This window comes from Clytia hemisphaerica, unplaced genomic scaffold (genome assembly GCF_902728285.1).
Source record: "Clytia hemisphaerica strain Z4C2 unplaced genomic scaffold, Clytia hemisphaerica genome assembly, whole genome shotgun sequence".
Lineage (NCBI taxonomy): Eukaryota > Metazoa > Cnidaria > Hydrozoa > Leptothecata > Clytiidae > Clytia > Clytia hemisphaerica.
The window spans coordinates 1,825,185-1,851,541 of NW_027104389.1; the positions used below are offsets into that span (position 1 = coordinate 1,825,185).

Genomic DNA, 26,357 nt, shown 5'->3' on the forward strand with positions numbered 1-26,357 from the left:
TTTAAAAGTTATTGAAAATTAATTAATAAGCTGTTTGTTTCCCTTCCAATCTCCCATTAAACTACTATTATGGCTTAGATGAGTTACAGCAAGCTAGAGAAAATAACTCTAAAGTCATTTCACTCACGCCCTGCCATGTTAATAAAATGTCTTCACCAATTACACAATTACACGCCCTTCTTTATAAAAAGCAGTAATTTTTGGCTGAGGCTACTGGGCTGTTGTTAATTTTTGAAAGTTTGAGTCTTGAATGTTCTTACGATGTTCTTTACTAAAAAAAAAGTTTAAAATCTGTTAAAATCAATAATTTCAGAAATCTTAGGATTGTTCTTAATTTGTCCTTAGGTTTTAGCCAATTTTCACTCTCGTGTTCTTGTGGAAGCCATAAGGGTTTTTTAAAACCTTGAGAGTTGTCTCAAAGGGGTACAAAAAACAATAAAGATTATAGCAATAGATTTTCTTAAAGGGTCCCCAAATTACGAAATTTAAAATCTCATAAAATCTGTAATTTTGAGCTAAAAGTTGGAAAAATAATCTCCGGACCGTCTTGGGGCGTTATTTAGGTGGAATTTCAGTCCCCACAAACACAAAAAAGGGTCGATTTTCGAACTTACAGAACATTATAATTAAAGTGTACATATGTACTTTCCTTTATTTATCCCCTCCCCCTTTCCCCCACATCGACGTACACTTTTTTCGAAGGACCCTCTTCGTCCGAGCAGCAACAAAGAAATATAGCTCCGAGAACGTACTTTGAATAATGGCCCTAGTATAGACCGGTCCTTCTTATGACTTCTAAAAATAGTCTTCTGTAGTGGTTTTGCTGTCGGTGTATGGAGGGGTTTATGTCGAAGAAGCAAAAGAGAATAGTCGGGCTCACTTGTAAAAGATACTAAATACTACAGATACTATAAAGAGCTATTGCGTTCGCTACCCCGGGCTATGCCTATGGTGTATCAGTGTGGGATCAGTCCCGGGGGGGGGGGTACTAGGTTTGCGAGGTGACGGGTATGTCCGAGCCGAAAATCGAAAATCGACCCTTTGAGAGACAAAATTCGGGTTATTTTGGGACCCTTTGAGAGACTTTTTCCTAAATTTTGGTCCATTTTTTCCAAATTTTGGTTTGATTTTCACCAAATTTTGCTCCAAATTTTTGGAAATCGTGACCCTTTGAGAGAGAAATTTTTGATTTTCGTGATTTTGGGACCCTTTCAGAGACTAACTTTTGAATTTGTACCCCTTTGAGAGACTTTTGAGGAATGAGAAAAGGTACCCTTATGGCTCGCACATACCCGGCACCCATTTTGCCTAAGTAACCCCCCCGGGGGATCAGTGTATCAGCAGTATCAGTGATGTGATTGTTATGGACAATATTTCCCAGAATTTTCTCAACTTTAAAAAGTGAAGCTACACTTAAAAGAAATTATTTTTACTAGACTAGTTAGTATTTTTTGTTTTTTTCTGATGATTTTGTTTGGCTTGTCGTAATCCCCATTTGGATTTTCGAAACCTTTTGTAAGATAAAAAATCTGGACCCGACTGTACAAGTAAAAGCACGTTTAAAAAAACGAGACACGAGAAAAAGAAAAGACACAAAAATGGATCCCAAGATTGAAGAGATAGATGATGCAGCTGTAAGTAAATTTCACTGCCAGTTTATTTTTGAGAGTTAGGCCAAACAGATTTCTCAAAAGCAGAAATGTTAGCTGTGAACCTTTGCAGGTCAGTTTGGCAAATTGCATAGATCTTTCGGTTTTTCGCAGCGTTTCCGCAGGGTTGCGCTGCTATTTTACGCAACGCTTCCAATTGAAGCTTATGATTTTAAAAATTATGAGCACCTACCAATTTTCTTCTAAACACATGCAAAATCAGGCAAAAACTTGCTTTCTTGAACAAAGTAGCGCTTTTTTGAACGAAGTAGCCTTACTGTCAAGAATGATGATTGTGAAAGATCGCTAGCTAGGTAGGAAATTAAAATGCTAGGGTGAAAAGTTTAATTTTGATCTGTTCTGCAAAATGCACATTATTTTGGGACCCCGGTCCAGGCCCTGCAATGCCGGTTTTGGTCCATAGCATAGGCCAGGGTAGTCTGGAGATCCATACTCTCTATTCAAACTTACACCACATAAGCAAAAATCCCATCAGAAACTACTCATTGAGAGTATGGTATTTTTGACCCAGTTTGAATTTGTTTACATTTGCTTTGAATTTCGTGCCGAAAAAGCGGTTGATAAGGTTGGCCAATCAGGTTCACGCACTTCCAATCAAAACAATAATATCGCGTGATTTCAACAATTGTTTGACAGCCAATAGAATTCTGCGACCAGATTTGGCATCTACAAAAATACCCGGCTACTCTGTTATTTCTATATTTTTATTCGTTTTAACTAAATGCTATACTCACACGAACAGAGTAGACGGGTCTCCCAGCTAAGGCCAGGGCTGCGGCGAAATTATGCAGTGAGGTTTTCAAAAACAGCAAAAAAAAAAGAAATTTGAATATCCTTTTTAAAAATAACTCTTTTCGAACGAAACTTCACAATATTAATCCTAAAGTAGGTTGAAAAAATTTTTTTTGTAAAATGGGCCAAAATTGCGGAAAATCAAGAAAAACACTATGTTGATAAAATAGCCCACAAAATCATTTTTTTCAGATGAAACTCGTACCAAAAGGGTTTATCCACAAAATATCAAAAATGGAACCAAAATTATTGGGTCATTGGGCTAGAATTGCGGCTCAAAGTTGACGATTTTTTTCATATATGCTTTGATTGAAGCCACATTTCCAGACGGTGTCAATCGAACGAAGCCACATTGAGTTTGTTATTTTTCGTTCCCCTTGGAGACAGATGGACTGTATTCTAAGAATTAAGCTTTGCGGGAAAATTCTATCACCAAGCAGTTAGTCACACTAGCGTCCCGCCAAAATGCGTATCAAAGATTAATGCTGCGAAAACGCTATATCGTTTACTTGACTCTCAAGCAAAAAAATGCGCCGCAAAACTTCTAAAGGGATTCATGAAAAAATAACCCGGCGCTTTTTAATGAAATTAACATTTTCAAAAACTTTGAGAAATTGCCTAAAATTTGAGCCATAGATGAAAAAATTTGAGCCAAGCCAACCTTGAAAACTAATTTGAAGATCAACTTCCCAAGAAAAAGATCTACGGGGGAGGCGGAACCCACCTAGATCTGCGCACCACCGGATAGGCTGTTTCCCGGAAATTTTGCCGGACCTGAAACAATGACCCATTTACATGTGCGGAATTATTTTTACTTTAGCGTATAAACAAGGCCTTAAAAATTGAAGCGCTGTCTCGGGAATTGAATGACAAATTTTGGTTGGTTGATTTTGGCTGCTGCACGTTTTATTTTGTTTCAAACTTTCAAGTTTTAATTAATTGTCTTGCGAACTTGATTCATGTAACTCTCATCCTTGTTGTGCAAATACATCCTGTAGATGACTGATGTTGTTTTTTCTGAAAGCTAGATTTCCTAGTGTGACTAACTGCCAAGTAAGAGTGTGAAGTATATTTGGGTGTTCACCTTGACAATCATCTAAACTGGAAGGTTCATACTTCTTTCGTTGCTCCCACATTGAGAAGGGCAAATGGGGCAATATCCAAACTTCGTCACTATGTTCCAATGCACATCCTTCTAAACATTTATCATGCAATTTTTGCTTCTCATGTTCGCTATGCTAGTCAACTCTTGGGACTGTGTGACAATACTGTCACACATAGGATTCTTACTCTTCAAACACTGCACTAAGACTCATGACCTTTATTGAGCCAAGAACTTCTGCCACTCCCCTGTTTGCTGAGCTTAAATTACTCAAAATCTTTGATCAGGTGAAAGTAATGAATATCTTATTTATTCAAAAATACCTCCAGGGTTATCTTCCATCTGATGTCGAAATTGATCACAAAACTGGCACCAGGGGCAAAGCTATTAAACTACTAAAACTTTCAACGGTCAAAACCACAAATTTTGGACTTAACTCTTTCTCTCGTCTTTCGTCAAAACAATGGAATGAGTTACTAATAAATCATCCTGACACTGATTTTCACAACCTTGATACTGATGAACTAAAATCTTTAGCTACAAAATTCTATTTAGACAAATACAAAGCTGAAGATGAATAATCTTTGTGTGTGTGTGTCTGTGTGTGCGTGTATTGTGTGTGCGTGAACTTAGTGTGTTTGCCCAGGGTGGGAGGGGTGGGTGTTGTAACAGGAAGAACTTTATAGATAAATCTACTCAAAGAAATTGTCATAAAATAAAAGTAAAAATATTTCTTATATTCACTATTTTGTTGTCACTATTAATATTATGATAATAGTTTATTCATTTTTTCTTTAGTTCTGTAATAATTTTTCAGTTTCTTCTAGGTTCCCCATTGTATTAGAGAAATCTATTTTTTTTTTGTAAGGGGTTATCCTGCTGTGTTGCAGCGAAAATATATTCAATTCAATTCAATTCAATTCTAATCGAACGCCAAATCAATTGAACGCAATTGAACGCAATCGAATAATTGCAATTCGATTGTCGAACGCAATCGAATCACAATCGAATATTACCCAGGATTTGCCGTTCGATTGCTTCGATTTCGTTCGATTGCTTCGATTTCGTTCGATTGTATTCGATTATGTTTGATTACGTTCGATTGATTCAATTGCATTAGATTTTATTCGCTTTCGTACGGCACGGTACTTAAGTACTCGGCCGCACACGCTGGAAAGCTCTAACGGAGTGATCCAATTTAATTCAATCGCAATCAAACTCATCGAACATAATTGTAATAGAACGAAATCGAATATTAATCGAATGTAATTGACAATCAATTGAACCAATCTAACCTTACTTAAAAGCAATCGAACACAATCGAATTTTACCCAGGAATCGGCCGTTCGATTGAGATTCGATTACGTTCAACAATCGAATCACAATTATTCGATCGCGTTCGATTACGTTCGATTAATTCGATTGGGATTTTTGTTCGAAGTTGTTCGATTGACATCGTCTGGACATTTTAAGCCCATTGAAAACCCTGCAGCCACAAATTAAACCCATAAGTATCTTAAGACCTTTACCTACCTTTGATTACCTTTGATGTGTTTCAGCAAATTCTCTGCTCACTCAACCCGTGGGGTCCGGTGTTTGACCATTTCAACAATTGAATTCGAGTCAGCCATCCTGTAAGGGAGATAGGCAGGGAGCAGGGCTGGTCGGGAACATCTTGCAGAAATTGATCAAGTTGTTTTTTGAAGGAATTTTTGTAACATTTGGTCATGTCACGTATTTTTCTTGGTAACACATTGAATAGTCTTGGACCGGTGTCTGAAAGGCAGCTCTTCCAAATGTTCTTGTTTGTTGTATTCACTGGTTTGAGGTGGCATTTTCTTCCCAGGCGTTGGTTTGTATATGAATAAATACCGCCTTCCCCTTCACCATAGTTAAAATTTGGCACCAGTTGTTCGATTATACACCATGTATATATAATTTGGTATCTTTCGCGTCTTCTCTCGAGACTGTACACATTGAGGTGTTTGAGCTTCTCCCAATAATTCAAATTGGGTGGAAGTTGGATCCCTTTTAAAAAGGATTTTTGTAGATACTCCAGTTCTTGCATCAGGGATCGCTTTGTAGGAGACCATAGCTGGGAGCAGTATTCCAGATGTTGAAGTACCAATGTCTTCCAAAGAGTGATCATTACTGATTTATCTCTGGACTTGAAGGTTCTGTATATCCAGGCACTTATACCCTTGACTCTGTCAGTGATCGTTTGAATGTGCATTTCATATGACAGGTTGTTTGAGAGTAGGATACCCAGGTCTATCACTGCACTTTTTATTTCGATTGGCTGCTGTACATCTGATTTGTAGACTGAGTGTACTTTCAGTTGTTCATTTTTTCCGTATGCAATGTGTTCGAACTTTTTTCCATTGAGCTCCATATTGTTGATGGATGTCCAGTCATAGACAACGTCTAGATCATCTTGAAGCAGACTCACATCTGCAGCGCAAGATATTGCCTTCATAAGTCTTGTGTCGTCAGCAAAAGATGAGAGGATGGAATGTTTAATCTTTTCGTTTATGTCACTAATCATTACCAGAAACAAGAGCCTTGTGGAACTCCGCTTGTAACTTTCGCTTCATCTGATAGGAACGTGTTTATGGAAACTTTTTGGTATCTCTCAGTAAGGAAGGATTGTATCCAGTTCAATAGTTGTCCTTTGATTCCATTGATTTTTAGCTTGTGTAGCAAGATGTTATGGTCCACCTTGTCAAAGGCCTTGCTGAAGTCAAGGTAGATTACATCAACATTTTCATTGTTTTGTAGGTGAGATATCAGTCTTTCTACATGAGCCAATAGTTGACTCAAGCAAGATCGCCCTGATCTGAAACCGTGTTGTGTTGGATTGTATGTTGTTTTCTCGGTTTTTGTAAACCGCAGGTTACAGGTCGCAGGTTACAGGTTACAGGTCACAGGTTACAGCTCACAGGTTACAGGTCAACAAAGTGCAGACCGGAAAAAAGATAATAAGATCATAACATATACATAACATAACATCAATACATAACGCATTAAATTACAAAAAAGTAATATAATATACATGTTATTTAGATATTATAAAATGACAATTGAATAGAATAACAACCTAGGGACACTTATTTACAAAAATAATGACAAAATCATAAAATATGATGCCTAACAAGACAAAAGCACGAAAAATATTTATTATACAAAATGTGATGTGGATGGTGTGAATGGATAAAAAATGGCACCAAACAGAAGCTTGCAAGGTCCCTAAGAGAGTGGTTTTAGAAGGATGGAACTAATTAATTATTCAGTTATTATTTTAATGTCTTAATGACAATTTTTGACAAAAATATTAACAGAATCATAAAATCTGATGCAAGAAAAGACAAAAACACGAAAAATATTTATAATACAGAATGTGATGTTGATAGTGTGAATGGATATAAAACGGCACCAATCAGAAGCTTGTTAGGTCCCTAAGAGAGTGGTTTTAGAAGGATAAAACTAATTAATCATTCAATTGTTATTTTAATGACTTAATGACAATTTTTGATAAAAATATTGACAGAATCACATAATATCATGTCTTACAAGAGAAAAACACCAAAAATATTTAGCATACTGAATGTGATGATAACAATATGGCTGGATATAAAATTACACCAATCAGAAGCTCGTGAGTTCTCTGAGAAGGTAGTTTTAGAGCGATGTGTTTTATTATATGTAACCATCATATAACATTACAAACATTACAATATGTAATATACCTGTTATTCAAACAGTACGCCTCGCAACCGCTTCGGAATTCAAACAGATGATGGAATCCGCCGAGCGTAGATTGAAACTCATCCAAGAGGATATTGAAGATTTCATAGACGAGAACCCCATCATTGACTTGGTCGACATTAACGAGATAAGCGATTCCCTTAACACCATCGGGACACTCAAGGCATCATTTAAGCAACTGCATGCCGACCTTCATACTGATGACGATCAAAGCTACCAGACCACCTTGCAAATCATCAAAGCATATACCAAAGACGGTCTAGCCAAGAAACGTACCATGAAAAGAGCTATCGCTCAAACCACCCAATCGGCACAAGTTAAATCTATCGAATTTGCTACCAAGAGTATTCAACAAAAACTCAAACTCGTTGAAAGCAAGACATCCTTTGTTCCATCTCAAGCAACAAATACTGAACTCAAAACTGCTCAAAAAGAAACAAGTGACCTCTCCAAATCACTCGAATGTATATCTAAAGATCTTCAACCACTCATTAAAGAATCCTTTGGAACCGCAAGTCAATCCGAAGTTTCTAATCTTCGTACACTCATCTCCCTTATAGACAAAGAAGTCTCATCTCGTGAACTTGAGAAACATTCAAAATTCGAGGACTCTATCCTCAAAATCAAGCTTCCAAAATTCAGTGGATTTGAATCAACCATGGACATCTACAAAAACGATGTCGATCCTGTAAATTCATTTGAAGTAATTTCGCCCAAAATTGGTATGAAACTGTCCAATTCTCAATCATTGCTCTCAATAGTTTTCTCAGACATTCTTATCAAATACTGGTGTTGTCACATTTCTTGCTGCTCAAAGTTCTTTTCAATGCTGAGTCATGAAAGCATTTCAAGCACTTATGTGGTCAATGCTCGTCCTCATTTTACAATGGCATCATTCTTATTCAGAAGCTCAAGGAACATTTTGAACTATTCTATAAACTGCGATTCAAATTCCTATCTCATGGTTTTGCAATGTTATGGATTTTCATCTTCATCAAAATTGTCTCAAGAAACTTGAACTCGATTGTGGCGGGGAGTGTAACGTCATCAGACGTTATATTCATATTCCCATTGAAACGATTTTTTATATTCCCAACGGACTTGCATTTATAACAATCATATTTCTCTTATTATCAAGGGAGCGTCATTATATTTTACGATCTCAATTTTCATAGCATAAAAATGCGTTCAGAAATTTTTACTTGTCAGACTTCATAGAGAGAGTCAAGGATGTTGTCAAATTCAATTTTCAAGCTTTTTCAAGCATTCAAATAAACATTCGAATTAAGATCTTCAACGCAATTCAAGCTTCAATTTATTCAAGTTTTCCAAGTTTTACACCTGCATTTAGCTGTTCACACACTTTTCTCAACACTTACATAGGCTTACCTGGTAGGTTAATTTACATTCATTTTTATATATTTTCAACTTTAAGTTCAATTTTTCAATAATTTTTTCCCAATTATTGACTTTTGTCAATTTTTCCAATCAATAATTTTTCTTCAAATTTTCAATCATATTGTGAGCCTCTTACGACTTTCGTAGGTCACATTTTGTCACATATTTCAATATTATTTCAATAATTTTTCTTCAAATTTTCAATCATATTGTGAGCCTCTTACGACTTTCGTAGGTCACATTTTGTCACACATTCAATATCATTTCAATTTCAATTTCAGTTTGAACGTGTTTCAATACAACCGTTACGAACAATTTGCTTGTGTCAAATTTTCTGTGTGTGATCGCTACAACGTATAATATGGTTTCAAATATTTTCTGGTCTGCGTTATACACGGCGCAAACTGCGAAAGATCGATAAAAGCACATGGTTAAATTTTGATGTTTGAAATGGTTTTATATGGCAGGGTGGCCAGCGATACTGGAAATACTTGAAAATACTTGAATATACTGGAAAAAAAAATTGATACTTGATTATACTTGAAATTTTGATAAAAATGTTATTTTACAAGTATATACTGGAAATGAAAATCTCTAGTACTGGAATATACTTGATTTTATCATTCATGATGCCGCGGAGGTCAAATCCTGGATTGGTGTCCAGCGCGGGATAACTCACCACCCTTTTTCTTTATATTGTTTGTGAAATTTTAGTCGAGTATGTACTTGAATATACTTATTTTTCTTAGTCCAAGATACTTGAAAATTTTGAAAATATACTTGAAAAATGGAAAAAATGTGTAAAAATGTACTTGATTATACTGGAAATTGGATTCCCGAAATCGCTGGCCACCCTGTAATGGATGAAATTGCTTGAGAATTATGTTTTTGATAATTCTTTGTGTTTTCCAAACATTTTCCTCTGCAATGACATTGATTAGAGTCAACCTGTCATCACTGACCTGTGACTTGTAACCTGTGACCTGTAACCTGCGGTTTACACAAACCGTTGTTTTCTTCAAGGTGGGTTTGCAATTTCTCTCTTAAACTACCAATTTCAAGAAAAACGGTTAAAACATATTGATGTCTTAAAGCAGGACAGCACATAAGCCAACCCTAAAAATGCCAACTAATACTTATATGTAACAGCTCAGAAGGTTATAGTTACAAAAAATGATATTTGCAGCCACAAAATGTACACTCTTTCTTAAAATAACACTGTATTGTGTCAGATTGTGTTTGTTTTGCTTTAGGCTTTGCAAATATTCATGTATCGAAAACAAAACCCAACCTGGAATGTACGTAAATTGATAAATTAGTGATTGAAGTATGATTGAGACCACATTTTAAGCCCATTGAAAACTCTGCAGCCACAAATTAAACCCATGAAGTATCTTTATCAGACCTTAAACTACCAATTTCAAGAAAAACGGTTAAAAAATATTGAAGTTTTAAAGCAGGACAGCACATATAAGCCAACTTGTTGAGTGAGCCATAGTGACATACAGCCACAAAGCCTGCCCTCACTTTGCCATCTTATATTTCAAGACTGAATCACTCAACTTCAAAGAGGGCCACATTTTTGGAAAGCTCGTCAATTTCCTTATTTTATAGGATTTTGTACTACACAGCAGCCACAAGAATGTCAACGCTGTGGGCTAAAAAGTGGTTGTGATTGAAAACCTCACTTTTTGGGGTTCTATTTTTGAATGCAATCAACAGTAAAGCTGCGGAATTTCGCAGCGCTGCGAAATATGACAACGCAAAAATTGCAAAATTTCGCAACGTTGCGAATCTGTGCAATTTCCCGAACTGAGGTTTTTTCAGGCAGTTTGCATTGCATGCAAACTGCATCATAGTGAGGTCTGTTAGCACAAAAATACTTCAGATGGTGATAAAAGCACAAAATTTGGCACAGATGATCCTTAGAGGGTCTAAAACTTAATTTTAAACAGTAACACCAAATTTTGCCACCTGGCCACCTGCCAGATGACGTCATCAGGTGGCTGGGCAAAATTTATTTTTTTGAAAATATTCAAAATCTGATGGTTTCAGCGGAAAGAGCATGAAATGCTGATGAAAATCGAGGTATAAAACATGCCGCGAAAAAATCTTTCTATCAAAAGTTATGAAGGTTTGTGATGACGTCATCATAAGCCTTTCCAGGCAAAACCTAAAAACCCCGTAATAACGGAACTTGTTGACCGAATTTGGTGTTTTATACATGAATCCATGTCAAAATTTGAAGTTCCATCTGATGCTTGGGTCTAAACGACATAGGAAGGCTTAAAACATCCAAAAAAATTAGTTGGTTATACACTGTGCTCCTGAAGGGAGAGCGCTGTGTTGATTTGCCTTGTAAATCTCAAAATCTAAGTTTTAGTATTCTGTAGGATTTAAAGCTTTTAATTCACTTTGAACATCAGAATCGGAAAAAGCAATGAATTTTGATATAAATTCATGTATATGTTAGCTCTGCTAGCGGATATCAACACACATTGAGCATCATTATGCGCAAGATTGTTGATATAGCTATCAGCTCCTTGAAGGAATTAGTGGTATATAGGAGCTCATAGAATAAAGACAGAAGAAAACCGTACACACAAATTCTTAGATTTATCGCACCCCCAGAACAACACTTTGTTAGCTCACAAGGCTAACAAATGGAGGTTCTACCGAGATCTTAAAGGATTTGGTATTTGCTGTGTTGTTCTGGGGATTCGAGATTTAGCTTGAGAGCTATAAAGATAAACAAAACAGTGAAACATTTGCATGGAATATTTGAGATGTTTTATGATTGAAATAGTCAAATTATACATCGAGTTGATATGGCTATTCGAAGTTTCTTGGCATTGGTTCATTGACATTGTTTATGTTATTGATATGATTTATTGAAGTCGTAACGTCCAGAACATGACGCTAAACTGATCCCGGGCTCCCTTGAGCAAGGTCAGTACCCGGAAGCTTCCCATGTCAGGGTTACGATGAAGAAATTGTATTGTTATACACGTCCTGAATCCTGAAAGTATGTCTTTAAACTTGTCCTGAGAGATACACAAGAACATTATTGAATAACTATGGTTAAAAATGTCCTGAGAGACATAATTTGATGGTCAAGGTTATCTGAAGTGAAGAAAGGCATGGTTTCACTGAGAAAACAGAATAACATAACGAAACATTATGAAGAAGCTGCCCATGGTTACATCGCAGTAAAAACGATTGCATCGACAGAGGAATGCTAAGTTGATCCATGGTTGTAAGACGCAACGCAGTAATAGTTTTCCGAGATAGTAATGCGTTATCAGATTCCTAAGAAGTAAGGTGAAACATGCATTTAATTCAACAAAAGACATTTAACCTATGGTCAGGAAACCATAGCATCGAAATTTGATGTGATGCTGTTCTAAAAATCGGGGAAAATCAAAAAGGGCATGATAAAGAAATTCTTATATCGTCAAAAGAGCGTGAAAGAAACAGTATCTACCATCTATGCAGCAAAGGAGTTAAATGGCATATTATAAATCATCAACAAACAGAAGAAATAAGCCAAAACAAAGCAACAAGCAATGCAGCATGTGAGCCAAACAAGCAATAAACAAATGAAATTACCACAATATACCCAAGATGGGGTAAACACAAGCTATGAGAAAAAAACCTCAACAAAGGTTAAAAAACAAAGCAATTGTTTTTAAACAAACAGACATTTTCAAACCGATCATTCAATCATACAGAAGTTACGTATAGTAAAATGAGTAATCGAAGAAGCTGAGAGCTCAACAGAAAGTTTATCCAAAATCAACAACAGCGGCAATCAACGGAAGGAAATCAAACTGTTGCAGCTTTCAAGAAAATGTTTGCTGATCAATTAAAAGTGCATATTTTATTTCTAGGAAACATTGAACCATTAGGGAACCAGTAAAAAAAAAAAAAAATTATTTAATATTTATTTTAGAGAATTTTATTAGGAGTAAATGTGGAACATTTTTTTTTTCAACGGGGTTGTTAGCTCTGCTAGCGGATATCAACACACATTGAGCATCATTATGCGCAAGATTGTTGATATAGCTATCAGCTCCTTGAAGGAATTAGTGGTATATAGGAGCTCATAGAATAAAGACAGAAGAAAACCGTACACACAAATTCTTAGATTTATCGCACCCCCAGAACAACACTTTGTTAGCTCACAAGGCTAACAGTATAAAACACCAAATTTGGTCAATTTGTTCCAAAATTACGAGGCTTTCAATTTTTGCCTGGAAAGGCTTATGATGACGTCATCACTAAACTTTCAACCTCCATAACTTTTAATAAGAAGATTTTCAAGGCATGTTTTATACCTCAATTTTCATCAGCATTTCATGCTCTTTCCGCTGGAACCATCAGATTTTGAATATTTTCAAAAAAATAATTTTTTGCCTAGCCACCTGATGACGTCATCTGGCAGGTGGCCAGGTGACAAAATTTGGTGTTACTGTTTAAAATTAAGTTTTAGACCCCCTAAGGATCATTGGTGCCAAATTTCATGCTTTTATCACCATCTGAAGTATTTTTACGTTTTTATACGTGCTACCAGACCTCACTATCCGACTAATTTAGCAGTACGGCAAAACAGAAACAGATTTGAAGCAAAAACCTTCACAAGCTCTACAATCCCTATTTGGTATAATCTACCCAGGGAATGCCGTGATGCTGAATCAATAGTGTGTCTTTCAAGAGTAGCTCCAGAAAACACTTTTTCACCTGATTCTCTAATTATTTATCCAATTATTTATTCAATTTTCCAGTTTCTTTTTGTTACTGTTCCTGACTGTTCTCTTGTTCTGTTCGTAGTGGCCCTTCGTGGAAACAATTCTTGAGCTGTCTAAAAGCTCGAGGATTTTTCGGAGCCAGCCACTTAAAACATTCGTCATTATTATTATTGTTATGCTAGCTACCTTTAATTTAAAAAAAAAAGACAGGCCAACAACCCACAGCACAGTATGACCCGAAGATTTTTGGGTCATGTCCAGGCCAAAATATCAAGGCATTCTTTTGGCCCAAACAATGATGCTCAGGTCAAGTTTGGGCTACAAAAATTAGGATGCTCAAACATGCGGGCTATTCAGCTCGATCATGTGTGTCTTCAGGCGGCAATCAAAAATATGTTCCATTCGGGTCCTAAAACATCTTCAAATCCAGTCGGTTGGTCGGTCGGTTGGTAGTAAATTTTGTCGGATTTTTAAGATCTAGTAACTCCTGATGAATCAAGTTGGCAATCAACAGAATCTTATGCCGCCATCTTTAATTTGCCAAACTAAATGTGCGCGCGCAAGTGTTAACCTTATTTTATCTATCTATATATTTCATATAAAAGGTCCTAGGACCCATTATCCGTACATTTGTTTGTTTAAAAAAAATGAAATATGAATAAATAAATAAATGAAATGTTACAGTAAGAGCAATAAAATATTTAAAAATTTTAATTAATGCTTGATGAAGTGGCCCTTATTTTCGGCCCCTAGAATATTGGCCCTACCGCGTTGCTGAATTTTGACATGAAAATTTCAATAAGGGTACATGAAAAAACTTGAATGGGACTCAATGTGGGTTAAGTAAACAAAGAATAATGATTCAAAGACATGCTCCGTTCGCCCGTGCCCGCCATTATGGGAAAGATCCGAACCTGCGAACAGCGTCCAAAAAAACCCGACGATTTTACCGACTTTCCGAATCGGGTTTTCTTGTAAATAAACAGTCGGTCGGACGACCCGAACGCAACACATTTTTTATTGCCGCCTCAGGACTTTTTCGAGTTCACTCATCAACAGTGTTAGTCACACTAGGAAATCAAGCTTTCAAAAAAAACATCAGTCATCAATCATCAACAGGACTTATTTACATCAATAAGAAGATGAGGTTGCCGTCAACTGATCTAACTTGGGACTATCTGACAAAACATGGGACGGCAATTCGGTGACCATATCACCGAGCTTCCAAAGTCATTTGACATTTGATTTGAGTTAATGAACGGCGTATTAAAAAATACACAATTTCTCTTTCGCATTGAGTAGGCTTTTAAATCAAATATGAAAAATCCGTAGTGAACGAACGAACGACATTTCACAATTATAAGAATGTCTTATGTGCTTTAATTCTATTTGACTTTGAGAGCTTCATTGAAAATGAAGAAGTAGAAAGATAAAAAATGCGCTGGTTAATTTTGTTTAGATAGGTGTGTTCTATCATTGTTGAAAGTTGGAGAAATTTCTACCAACGCAGAAATTGTTTACATTAGCTAATTTAAAGACACAGTCTGAAAAAAAAAATGGTAAAGAAAGACACAAACGTAATTTTTTTATGAATGCGGTTATGATTTTTTTGATTGCAGCCGCGTACAGGAACTTGCCAAATGGTCCGAACTGTGATGGTTCAGCCATTATTCATTAATGAAATTAAATTTGTCACATTATATTCGATAGCATCACTGTTTGAAATATCGAAACTACCATGAGTCAGCTGATTTTTTAAAAATATGGGCGTGGGCAGTTAGTTTTCACATGATTAGCACAGCGAGTCCTATCGTAATTATATCCCAGATATCTTGCTCCGGAACACCGGAACGTTCCGGTGCAGACCAATCAAGGGTTCGAATTATAAATTTAAGGAGCTTCGCTATTTTTCGAGCGAAGCAAGGTAAAAAAGGGAGCACCGCAGGCGAAATTTTTCACTGTTTGCGAAGCATTTTTAGTATTTGCGAAGTTGTTTGGAAGAAAATGCGAAAGTTTATTCAATGCATTTCTTGAGAAAAGCGAAGTAAGACTTGAAATAAGTGGTTGTAGACAAAGCAAAGTATAGTGAACTTTGAAGTAGCGAGTAGATAAGTAGTTAAAGCAATAGATTAACGAATGAAGAAAGTTGCGAGGTGGCGAGTAGATTAAGCAATAGATAAACGAATGAAGAAAGTTGCGAGGCAGCAATTTGATAAAGCAATAGATAAACGAATGAAGAAAGTTGCGAGGCAGCAATTTGATAAAGCAATAGATAAACAAATAGGTGAGTTGTCTTATAATTTTTCAGCTTCGCATTTTTGAGTTGGGAAATCTTTTTTGGTCGCTAAATCTAAAATTCACTTCGCATTTTGCAAAGTGCAAAGCTATAATTCGAACCCTTCGAACCCCTGAAATTTCGTGCTCTAAAAACAAAAAAATGGCACTTGCATTTTTGCCCTGGGAACTCAAAGTTCAGGTGGCCCTAGACTGGGAATCCAGTCGTTTATAACGTTTTTGTTGAAAGCGGGAAATTTTTATGTCGGGATATGGTTAAAATAAACGACTGGGCTAAGATGGTTTCCGTAGCTTACGGGAGTTCCAGCAGGGCCCGCAGATTTCTGCGGGGTGAGAAAACAATCATATACAACAAAATATATAGACAAATAAAAATTTCAGCCAATGAGAGTTTCTAAGTGAAAGAAAATTTTTTATGAAAAGTTTGTTGTGCACAAAATATTCTAGACGACTATATTGATGCTCCTGTCAAGTTTTCACTTCCTATTTTTTACTGAGTTAAGTCGTCTAGCATGCTAGACTAAGGTGGCCCGAAAAAATACATGACTTTTTGGAAAAAAGTTTCCCTGATTTAAATACATACAGTATTAGTCGAAAAAAGTTTCCCGGATTTAAATACATACAGTATTAGTGGAAAAAAGTTTCCCGGATTTAAATACATACAGTATTAGTGGAAAAAAGTTTCCCGGATTTATATACATACAGTATTAGTGGAAAAAAGTTTACCTGATTTATACATACAGTATTAGTCGAAAAAAGTTTCCCTGATTTAAATACATACAGTATTAGTGGAAAAAAGTTTCCCGGATTTAAATACATACAGTATTAGTGGAAAAAAGTTTCCCGGATTTATATACATACAGTATTAGTGGAAACAAGTTTACCTGATTTATACATACAGTATTAGTCGAAAAAAGTTTCCCTGATTTAAATACATACAGTATTAGTCGAAAAAAGTTTCCCGGATTTAAATACATACAGTATTAGTGGAAAAAAGTTTCCCGGATTTAAATACATACAGTATTAGTGGAAAAAAGTTTCCCTGATTTAAATACATACAGTATTAGTGGAAAAAAGTTTCCCGGATTTAAATACATACAGTATTAGTGGAAAAAAGTTTCCCTGATTTAAATACATACAGTATTAGTCGAAAAAAGTTTCCCGGATTTAAATACATACAGTATTAGTGGAAAAAAGTTTCCCGGATTTAAATACATACAGTATTAGTGGAAAAAAGTTTCCCTGATTTAAATACATACAGTATTAGTCGAAAAAAGTTTCCCGGATTTAAATACATACAGTATTAGTGGAAAAAAGTTTCCCGGATTTATATACATACAGTATTAGTGGAAAAAAGTTTACCAGATTTAAATACATACAGTATTAGTGGAAAAAAGTTTCCCGGATTTAAATACATACAGTATTAGTGGAAAAAAGTTTCCCGGATTTATACATACAGTATTAGTGGAAAAAAGTTTCCCTGATTTATACATACAGTATTAGTGGAAAAAAGTTTCCCGGATTTATATACATACAGTATTAGTGGAAAAAAGTTTCCCGGATTTATATACATACAGTATTAGTGGAAAAAAGTTTCCCGGATTTATATACATACAGTATTAGTGGAAAAAGTTTCCCTGATTTATATACATACAGTATTAGTGGAAAAAAGTTTACCGGATTTTAAGATTTTCAGAAAATTTCACACAAAATAAACATCTAGCTACCATAGTTGGCATGTCTGACAGCCAGGAGGTTTCTGCATCATTGTAAATTTTTTGTTGCTCTCCATTGCACAGTGGGCCCAGAGAAAATTTGAATAATCTCAATGAATGGAATCAAAGGAAAAAATATCAAAGGTCCCATTTTAGCAGAATCTGAAATTTAGAGGCCATCCACTAAATGAAATGAACTACCCCAAATTTAACAAAATCCTTTTAAGGATAGAAATTTTATATGAAATCAGCATTTTTAAGTCAAAACTGTTAAAATATCTAAAAATGTCCCATCCGCCAAATTATACAAATTTTGCCATACACCAAATTTAATACCTGTCAAAAATTGCGTTTTGGCCAACCTCCAAAATTAATACATTGTATTTGTCAAAACAAGGATTGAGGACAGTCTGGAGACCTGAAAATGACACAGTTGATTTTCAGCGAGTGTGCTTTTCTTTTTAGAATAAATTGAATTTCTTGAGGCCTGTACTTTTTCCCTGCGTGAAATATTGGTTGCTTTCTTTGTTTTTCAAAACATTAGACAATGATTCGAGTCAAGCGTCATTATCTTTTTCAATTTTTTTTTCAGATCGAAACTCTGCAAGGAAGCGAACAGATTAAGGTGACGTCATCAGTGGAAAACTTCGATGATGTCGAAGACGAAACACTTTCCGAACGTTTGTGGGGTTTGACTGAAATGTTTCCGGAACCTTTACGCAACGGAACTTTGCAAGCAGCCAATCTTTCTGTGACTGGCGTCAAGAAAGCGTACCGATTCACGCGCTCCTCGCTTTGGATCCTGGGGACGTCGTTTGTGATCCTGGGACTTCCGGTCATATTTGAAGTTGAGCGCGTACAAACTGAAGAAGCTGCTCTAATGCAACAGAGACAGGTACTTTTATTATCAAGTTAAAGCAAATGCTCTCCATGTTAAGAAAAATATTCTTTAAATCCGCTAAAAGCGGTTGCTTTTCGACTTTAATAGGCATTAAAGGACAATAATGTGCCGAAAATTTGATATTTATTACAACTTTCGCGAATTGCCCTGTTAAGAAGTTTCAAAGACATTTATTTTTGCGAAAAAGGCAAAAATTCGATATGGCTGTTCGAGTCATGAAGACTCCACGGTGCTTGACTTAAAGAAGAAGGTCATCTTTTGTCTAAATTTCAGAAGAACAAAGGTCAGAAAAGGATGTGCAAAAGATAGTTGATATAATGATTGCACTAAAATTATTCTAGCTTTTTTCGATTGGGAAAATGGATTAAACAGCGCCTCAAAACAGGGATTCGCGTTTCGAATCCTCGCTCCTTCCAATGTTCTGTTCAGTTCATAGATAGCCGATCCAGCAGCTTTTTATGGACCCTGTAAAAACAATTGAGAGGCTGTCTAAAAGTCTCATATCATTGACCGAATCCACGTGAAATATCCCGATATATGTACCTATCAAACTGTGAAACTGTTTTAGCAGTCGCTATGGACCTAAAAGGACTATGCAGATATCGTAGTTTAAATTAGTGCATCCCTCTTGCACAAATACAGAAATCACAAGACATACAAAATAAAAAAGCTTTTGATTAAAAACATTGTCTTTCTCTTTTTTCAGATTTTGTTAGGTCCTGGAGGCGGTGGCCAACAACCGCCCCTCAACCTTCAGCCTCAAATGAGATGACGTCATCAAGAGTAAACATTTTTATATCAAACCTTAAGTTGTATTATAATATCCAAAACTTATTTTTTAGAAATCAATATCACACGATAAAATCGAACCAAAGTTTTTCCCTCTTGTTTCGTTCAGTCAACTTTGAAAAAGATTTCTGGAAAATTTTACCTATAGACTCAATACTTTCAAGGAACATGATTTTTATAAGAATTTAGAAGTATTCTCCCTTCTTCACTGATGCCTTAAAGCAAGATTTTAAATCCTAAAAATGTTCCTAACTTCACCTTTTTGCGAGTATTTTTGTGCAATCTCTTAAGAAATTGGGTGTCCTTGAAGCATTCAAATTTTCTCTACTTGTTCTTGATATTTTTGCGAACGAAGCCTTTTGTTCTTATTATAATCCAACATTCGACCATTTCTTTCGCTTTCGACAACAACGTCATTCTACAAACGTGATTAATCCTTGGTTGCATTTTGATTTTATCAGACGAAAAATGCCTTCTCAAAAAAATAAGCCCTGAGAAGGAGTGCTTTTGTAGTTTAAAGCATTCATAATCAGCACTTCTTCTTTGAAGGTTTTTTTTTCACGAACCCATAATCTGTTTAATCTTTTAAAATACCATTCTCTATTTTCAGGTCGTATAAATTGACTTCCAAATTTTTTATAATGCCTACTTTTTACTTTTGATGACTGCTAGAAGATTGAAGTCACAATTTTTAGTTTTTTGGTCCTCATTTCTTACCTTGGATAGTGATTGTATACAAAGGTTACATTTTTTGTTCAAATTTAATGCGAATTAGTTTGAGCCAACTTTAGCTTAGATGTCTGTTAATCATGAAAAAGTCGCAATACTTCAGACTTCAATCTCACTCTATTCTATGTTATGTAACAATAGTGTGAGAGTCGATAGTTGAAACATGAAGTCAAAGTTCTTTTAACCAACATTGGGCTCTTCCAGAAAAGATTCGTTCATGGGGAGTGGAGGATATATTATTTTTTTCATGAATTACCCCTGGACATTTTGATTTTTAACCCTCTGGACACGGGTTATACCCCCTGGACAAACATCAAATCAACCCCGTGGACACAAAAAATTACCCCTGGACATTGCAATTTTTTGGTATTTTTTCAATACCCCTGGACAATTCATCCTCCACCCCCCATGAACGGATTTTTTCTGGAAGAGCCCATTTCTCGGTATCAATAGAAAGGTTCGATACATAATTTTATGTAAATCAGAGTGTTTGTTTTTGTGAAGTACAAACGTTTGTTGTCACTTTTGTATTTTCGAGTGGGCCCCTTTTTCGCTAAGGTGGGTGTTTTCGTGGAGACTTCTGTGAAACACTGAAATATTTTTGATGACGAGATTGTAATTTGACTCGCATTTTATTACAAATGATATCTCTTAGTTAGTTGTCTCTTGAAAAGTAAGAGATTTTATTTGTCTTTGCACTTTCTCTTAAGCAATGTTAAGCTTTCAGAATTTGTAAAAGTTTGTTGTTGTCGTGTTGTTTAATTAGCACAGAAAGTATATTTCATCTTTTTTCATGTTATCGTATAAACATAATACATTATAAAAGTTGAGAGAGCTCTCAGAATATTTTGCAGGTAAGAAATATTAGTTCGATATCGTTTTCTATGATAAGATCTTCCAAAGAACTCATGATATTAATTGCGGAACGTACGTTTGAGAATGCGCAGACTTCTTCTCTTTCAAGACCTTTTTGTCGTTGCAATGCAAGGGCAGGTTGCTTTTAGATGGTTGTAAGCCAATTTTTAATGGCGTTTTCCTGTTTCGTCCAGGTTGCTTTCAGATGGCTGTACGCCAATTTTTAATGGTGTTTTCCTGTTTTGTCATGGAAATTCTTAATTTCTTTCAAAAAATTTATCTTAAAATTTTCTTAAAGAATTCCTAGGTTTGGAACCTTCTACCAACTCCAAATGTTCTCGTGGAATTCTTCAGATTTCTTGAGCACTGGGAGATAATTCGTAATTCATAGGTGAATACAGCTCCAAAAAGGCAATATCGGGTTCCTTTGTCAAATTCTGTGCTGGTATTCTTAGCCTATTCTCATTTTGTTGGCCTATTTGATAATGATGACGTTCCTAAAACCTAGTATAAAATGTACTTAATTTTATCCTTTTAAGATTGCTCATATTGTTATATTGCGCTGATATAAACAAAAAATGTTTTTCTTTTCCTCTTTCTGATCAATCTTACTCCAAATCGGTATCAATTCAATGTCAAAAAAACTTGTATAGATTAAATTTGATGAGTAAGCAAACGATATCACTCTTATTTAAAAACAAAACCTTAAAGAACTCACAATCCCAGAAAGTGTAATCAAAAAAAGGTAAGTAGGTCGAGGTCAACTTTAAGTGGCATGTAAAGAGCGTCCTCTTTAAGTGACGTTCGCGTTACGGTCACGTTGAATGACGGCATTTGATAGAAGCACGTGCATTATGTTTTGATTTCTCTTCAAATTAAAATGAGTAATTATCAGAACTAATCCACTTAAACGGCACCTCTTTTCAATGAACTCATTAAATTAATCTTCACAATGAAATTTCCGAAGCCTATATTCAATTAGATTCGTCAAAATAGAAAACACGATTAATTGGGTTGCATGCAGATTAATGCTATTGTGAGGGTCAGGGTATTCTTTTTCTCTAAGAGTTGTATCTTAGACACGGAGCAAAGTTTAGTTAGGGTTTGGTATTAAGAACGTACCATTTTTCATGCGATTTGTGAGAATAAAAGTGCGATTGATGACAACTGGTCCCAGCTAGAGATTTGTTTACGTTAGTTAGTTAGATGAAGAGGCGTCAAGGAGACATTCGAGTTATGGAGGTTCGAGTTATGGAGGTTCGAGTTATGGAGGTCCTTGGTTCTACTATATATCAACTTCGCTTCAACACAAAATTAATTTTAGTTTTTTTTATAAATTTCGCCTTACAACGAAAGCTGATTTGTGAGTCAAGTCAATAACGCACTGCCCCTTTAGGTGATCTACAGTCAAAGATTTATTATACACTGGATAGACGACTCATAAAACGATGGTGTACGATCATTGTATTTTCATTGTTCCAGAAAACAACTGATGTTCAAGCTTTGTCCGCAAAGGACAACTGTCATGGCGGCTCGAAGATGTCTGATTTAAAAAATGTTTATCAGTCTTATTTAAAAAAAGTTCTCTAGCTCCTCCTTAAGTTTGAAAGTAAGGCTAGCATACCAAGCTGGATACATTTGTGAAATCTTGTGTGAGAAAATCATCATTAGACAAGAAATTCAGACAAAATGCTTATAGTGACACGAAATTTTCTATTGGAAATATCTTTCCAAGACTGTCCCCAGAAGAGCTGAAATTAGCATACATAAGATTGAGTGTCTTGGCTCCATTGTGGTATGAAAATCCTTTGTAGGCACGTGGTGGCAAGGTGGTTTTTTGAGGTTAAAGTTTGAAAATTTCCGGTGTCAACATTCAATTTCTTATACACAACACGTCTTTTGCATCTTTCTCACAGCTTGAAACGTCATAACGACTTATAATTATCAATTAAGTGGAAGAATCTAACTCTCACAGGAAAGTTTCAAGTCTCTTTTGGGAATTGGATGAGTGGTTTTCGATAAGAAATGCAATAAAAATGCCTCGAAAAAACATTTATTTAATGAGGGAAGGAGAGTGAACAATAATATCATTACTGCGGACATATCTTGTACACGAGAAATCGGCAAAAATCTGTTACTTGTATATCCAGTGTATAATAAATCCTTGCTACAGTCATTCTCGAAATATATTGAGAGATTTTAGTGTATTTTCACGTTTTTCAGAATTTAAAGCTCGGGCGAGAATTGCTATTTTAGGGCTTATGAAAATATTAATTGGTTGGAAAGATATTAGCAAATTCCGTAGATTAGTAATTTGTGGAATGAGACTTTCTTTCATTGAATAATTTGATTTTGGAGGGGTTCGGTGGCTTCTGAGCTATATTACAAGCCTTATTGATTGGAGCAAATTTAAGCTTTTAAATCCTCAGATCCTAAGGTGCCAAGCCTTAAGTCTCGTGTTAAAACTCTACTTTTCAACTGTAGTTTAACAGTCTTAAAAATCATTTGTGGTGTTTTAAAATTTTACAGGGATGTCTCCTTTGTTTCAAATATTTTGTCCATGATCTAGAGTTTACTTCAAATTTTCTTTCGCCTTAAATATTCGGCGAAATTCTCGAATTTAAATCGTTTGTTTATTATGGAAAGTCACGCATTCGCTTTCAATTTCAAAAGGGAACAAAACGTAAATAAATAAACAAACAAGATGGCGGGTACGTTCAAAGCTAGATCACAACATCCCATGGGATCACTGAGAACATTATCAGGACTCATCATGATGGTCAATTTCGTAAGTTCTTCATTCTTGACTATTCTTTATTGATGTTAATGTCACTTCGTCTGAAAAGAATTAGAAATGCTTAAAAAAGCTTAACTAACTGGTTAACAATCTAATTTCCCTAAACTATGGTAAGTTCACTTTTATTCTACGGTAAAATAAATTCGTAATATCTTTTCTTCCGTTAAAACGGCAATCCGTGATCTAATAACATCACCACTAAAACATTTCTCCAGATGCAATGACAAATTCCTTACCCTCTCTTTTAGCTTCTTCTCTTGATGTCGGCGCTCATTTCACTAACATGGCGTACGAACGCGCGGCATTACCCTGAACGATATTTCGACGATTTAAAAGACAAATGGGCGTACCACATTGCAGCATTGGCGGTACCAGTGGGCGGCTATCTTCTTATTCAATTCATTTCGACGTGTTGTTGTGATTGCAAAAATTTTCGAGGATTGGCGGATATTTTGGTAAGTCAGGAGACGATGCATATTGGGTACTCTGGGATGTCTAATAAAAGGGAAAATGGGGGCTTTTTTGATGGCCGGACTGGATGGCACGATGAAATAACTTGGGAGTACAGTACAAAACATAAAAAGCACTATCAATGAGGTCGTTTAAATGCTATAAATCTGGCCAGGTTGTTGGCGCACCACCTTGAATCTTTCTTATCCAGACATTTTGCATGAACATTAAATGATCTTTTGAGGGCAGTGATTAGCTAAAGCAAAACAATGGCACCAAAATCAAAAGTCAATCCATAGTATTGAGGCCAATCATAACCATAATATTAGAACCCAGTCGCTTTCGCTTTCGATTTCGATTTCAAGTAAAAAGCAACGTGGTTTTAAATGTTTTGGCTGAACAACCTGGTCAGATCATCACATTCGCTATATCCCTTTTCAGAGCAGAACGTGGATAAGCAGAGGATGTCTGTTATGAGATTTAGGTTCGCGCCACTCAAACGTGCATCGTTGCCTGCCAAGAGCTCTGTGAACAGAGAACATGTCATTCTTGGATCCTTCAGTAAAGCTTTCTTTGTGGTAAAAAACCTCTAATGTGACCTCTTCCTTCCTTTAAGACGGTTTTCCGTTTCTCTCTAGATGATGTTGCTTTGTTTGGTGTTTGGCGCCTTAATCATCGTCAGCGGAGTTTTTCTACAAATGGCGCTCCATGATAGAGATTGCTTTCAACAACGAAATTGTCAACAACTCAGGGCATCTATTGTGAGTCATTAAATTATTACGTCCAAAATATTAATAAATCATTTGACCATTGTCTTAAGCGTATATATTTTCGTGGGTATTAAATTTTGCGTGTTTTAAGGCAAAATTTCGCTTAATACACACGAAAAATTTTCAAAATAGAAGAGAGAATTAATTTTTTAAGGGATCAGTGATATTTTGTTACAATTTGGATACTATTTTTGCATGTAATATTGTGTGCTTCAAGTGAAATAAGTCTTTTTCTTGTTTTGACCATTTTCTTGAAAGATATCCAATTAAGTGGATCGCGAAATTTAATTTTAACACACGCAAAAATTTCCAGGAAGAAGCGATCACAAATTTAGTACTAAAAAATTTCACGATTCGTGAAAACTTAGTACCTGCGAAAATATATACATTTAAGGTAGAATGCTCTTAGAATTGGTTTAGTGGTGGTCTGCCATTCAGGCTAGGGGACGCGTTCAACGAAAAAAAATTGACAGACTAGAAAAACAAGCCTATTGTTGGGAACGTTTACTTGGGACAAGCTGGAGTTTTTACAAGCTCTTATTTGATTCGGTTGGTCGTTAAGATGTAATAAAAGAATCTATCACTTTAAATGACCAATTAGTGAAGTATCTTGTAAAAACTCCAGCTCATCCCTTAGTTTGATCATAGCGAGTAACTTCAGCCTTGCTAAAATGTCGTGAAATTTTCTTTTTCATTTTAGATAATTGGTTACGTATCGTCGGCTTTTCTTTTTGCAGAATCTTTCTTCCATTTATCAGAAAAAAACATCGTAATGAACGTCGTATGATATCTGTTCGCTTCCGCTAAGCACGCACAAAATGAAAGACTCATAAATAAAGAGGTGTTTTCTATTTATCTCAGAGAGGGTGAAAGGGTGCTGAGTATGTGTGCGTGTGCCTAAAGGATCGAATTTTCATTTTGCTTAATCTCAAGTCAAAGCAAGATCTTCGTCAGAAAAGTAAAATGTATATGGTACATCAAATGAGCGTAAGTTCTAGAAATTTTGATGAATTATACGGAATTTCGAAACGGAAGAGACCGTCTCACCGGATCGGAAGATAGCTTCATTCTGTCCGTAAGGGTTAACAGAACGATAAAAAGCAGTATCTCTTCTCTTTTTTTTTTTTTGCTTTTGCAAGTAAAAATGACATATCTTCAAGAAAAGGATTTTTTTAAATGGTAGAAATCTTTCAAAAACAAAGAACGTTTTGAGAAAAAGTCTCTGGTCAGGGGTTGGAGATTCGGCACGCACATTAACATCCCCATCCCGTTAACCCCCGGGTAATTCTCACGTTGGTGAACTTTGAATTTTCTTTTCGCGAAAGTGAACAGATATTTCATTCGAGTGCTCATGTTTTTCTGATGAATGGATATCCCGTTCAGCCCTGGTTTGAAAATAATACACTTGGGTTGACAATCGAATTTTTTGTAGGACAAAAAAAACATCTTTTATAATTAGTTGATTTATATGTACATTAATTATTATTATCGCTGTTGATATAAAGCCGAATACAAAACTATTTCACAGAGTTTGAAAATGAAAATGTTACGTGTCAAAAGCCGGACTTTGAAAAGCCAGAG

General features: G+C 35.7%; 2 protein-coding genes across 2 annotated transcripts; both read left to right on the top strand.

Moving 5' to 3' along the window:
* Positions 1–1,506: 1,506 nt before the first annotated feature.
* LOC136819588 (mitochondrial import receptor subunit TOM22 homolog) lies at positions 1,507–19,260 on the top strand. The gene is made up of 3 exons (XM_067075821.1): positions 1,507–1,634; positions 18,078–18,380; positions 19,093–19,260. Exons 1-3 carry the CDS (start codon positions 1,599–1,601, stop codon positions 19,156–19,158), a joined length of 405 nt encoding a protein of 134 aa, XP_066931922.1. The 5' UTR covers positions 1,507–1,598; the 3' UTR covers positions 19,159–19,260.
* A 4,172-nt stretch (positions 19,261–23,432) lies between these two features.
* Positions 23,433–25,647, top strand: LOC136819652 (uncharacterized). The gene is made up of 4 exons (XM_067075896.1): positions 23,433–23,547; positions 23,805–24,011; positions 24,645–24,767; positions 25,477–25,647. The coding sequence occupies exons 1-4, from the start codon at positions 23,464–23,466 to the stop codon at positions 25,561–25,563; spliced, it is 501 nt and encodes a 166-aa protein (XP_066931997.1). The 5' UTR covers positions 23,433–23,463; the 3' UTR covers positions 25,564–25,647.
* Positions 25,648–26,357: the final 710 nt, after the last annotated feature.

Bases quoted from the DNA above. Each gene is read 5' to 3' on its own strand.
- LOC136819588 (XM_067075821.1), top strand. From the start codon at position 1,599: ATGGATCCCAAGATTGAAGAGATAGATGATGCAGCT. The intron at 1,635-18,077 runs GTAAGTAAATTT...TTTTTTTTTCAG, and splicing joins AAGAGATAGATGATGCAGCT to ATCGAAACTCTGCAAGGAAG. The intron at 18,381-19,092 runs GTACTTTTATTA...CTCTTTTTTCAG, and splicing joins CTCTAATGCAACAGAGACAG to ATTTTGTTAGGTCCTGGAGG.
- LOC136819652 (XM_067075896.1), top strand. From the start codon at position 23,464: ATGGCGGGTACGTTCAAAGCTAGATCACAACATCCCATGGGATCACTG. The intron at 23,548-23,804 runs GTAAGTTCTTCA...CCTCTCTTTTAG, and splicing joins TCATCATGATGGTCAATTTC to CTTCTTCTCTTGATGTCGGC. The intron at 24,012-24,644 runs GTAAGTCAGGAG...GTTTCTCTCTAG, and splicing joins GAGGATTGGCGGATATTTTG to ATGATGTTGCTTTGTTTGGT.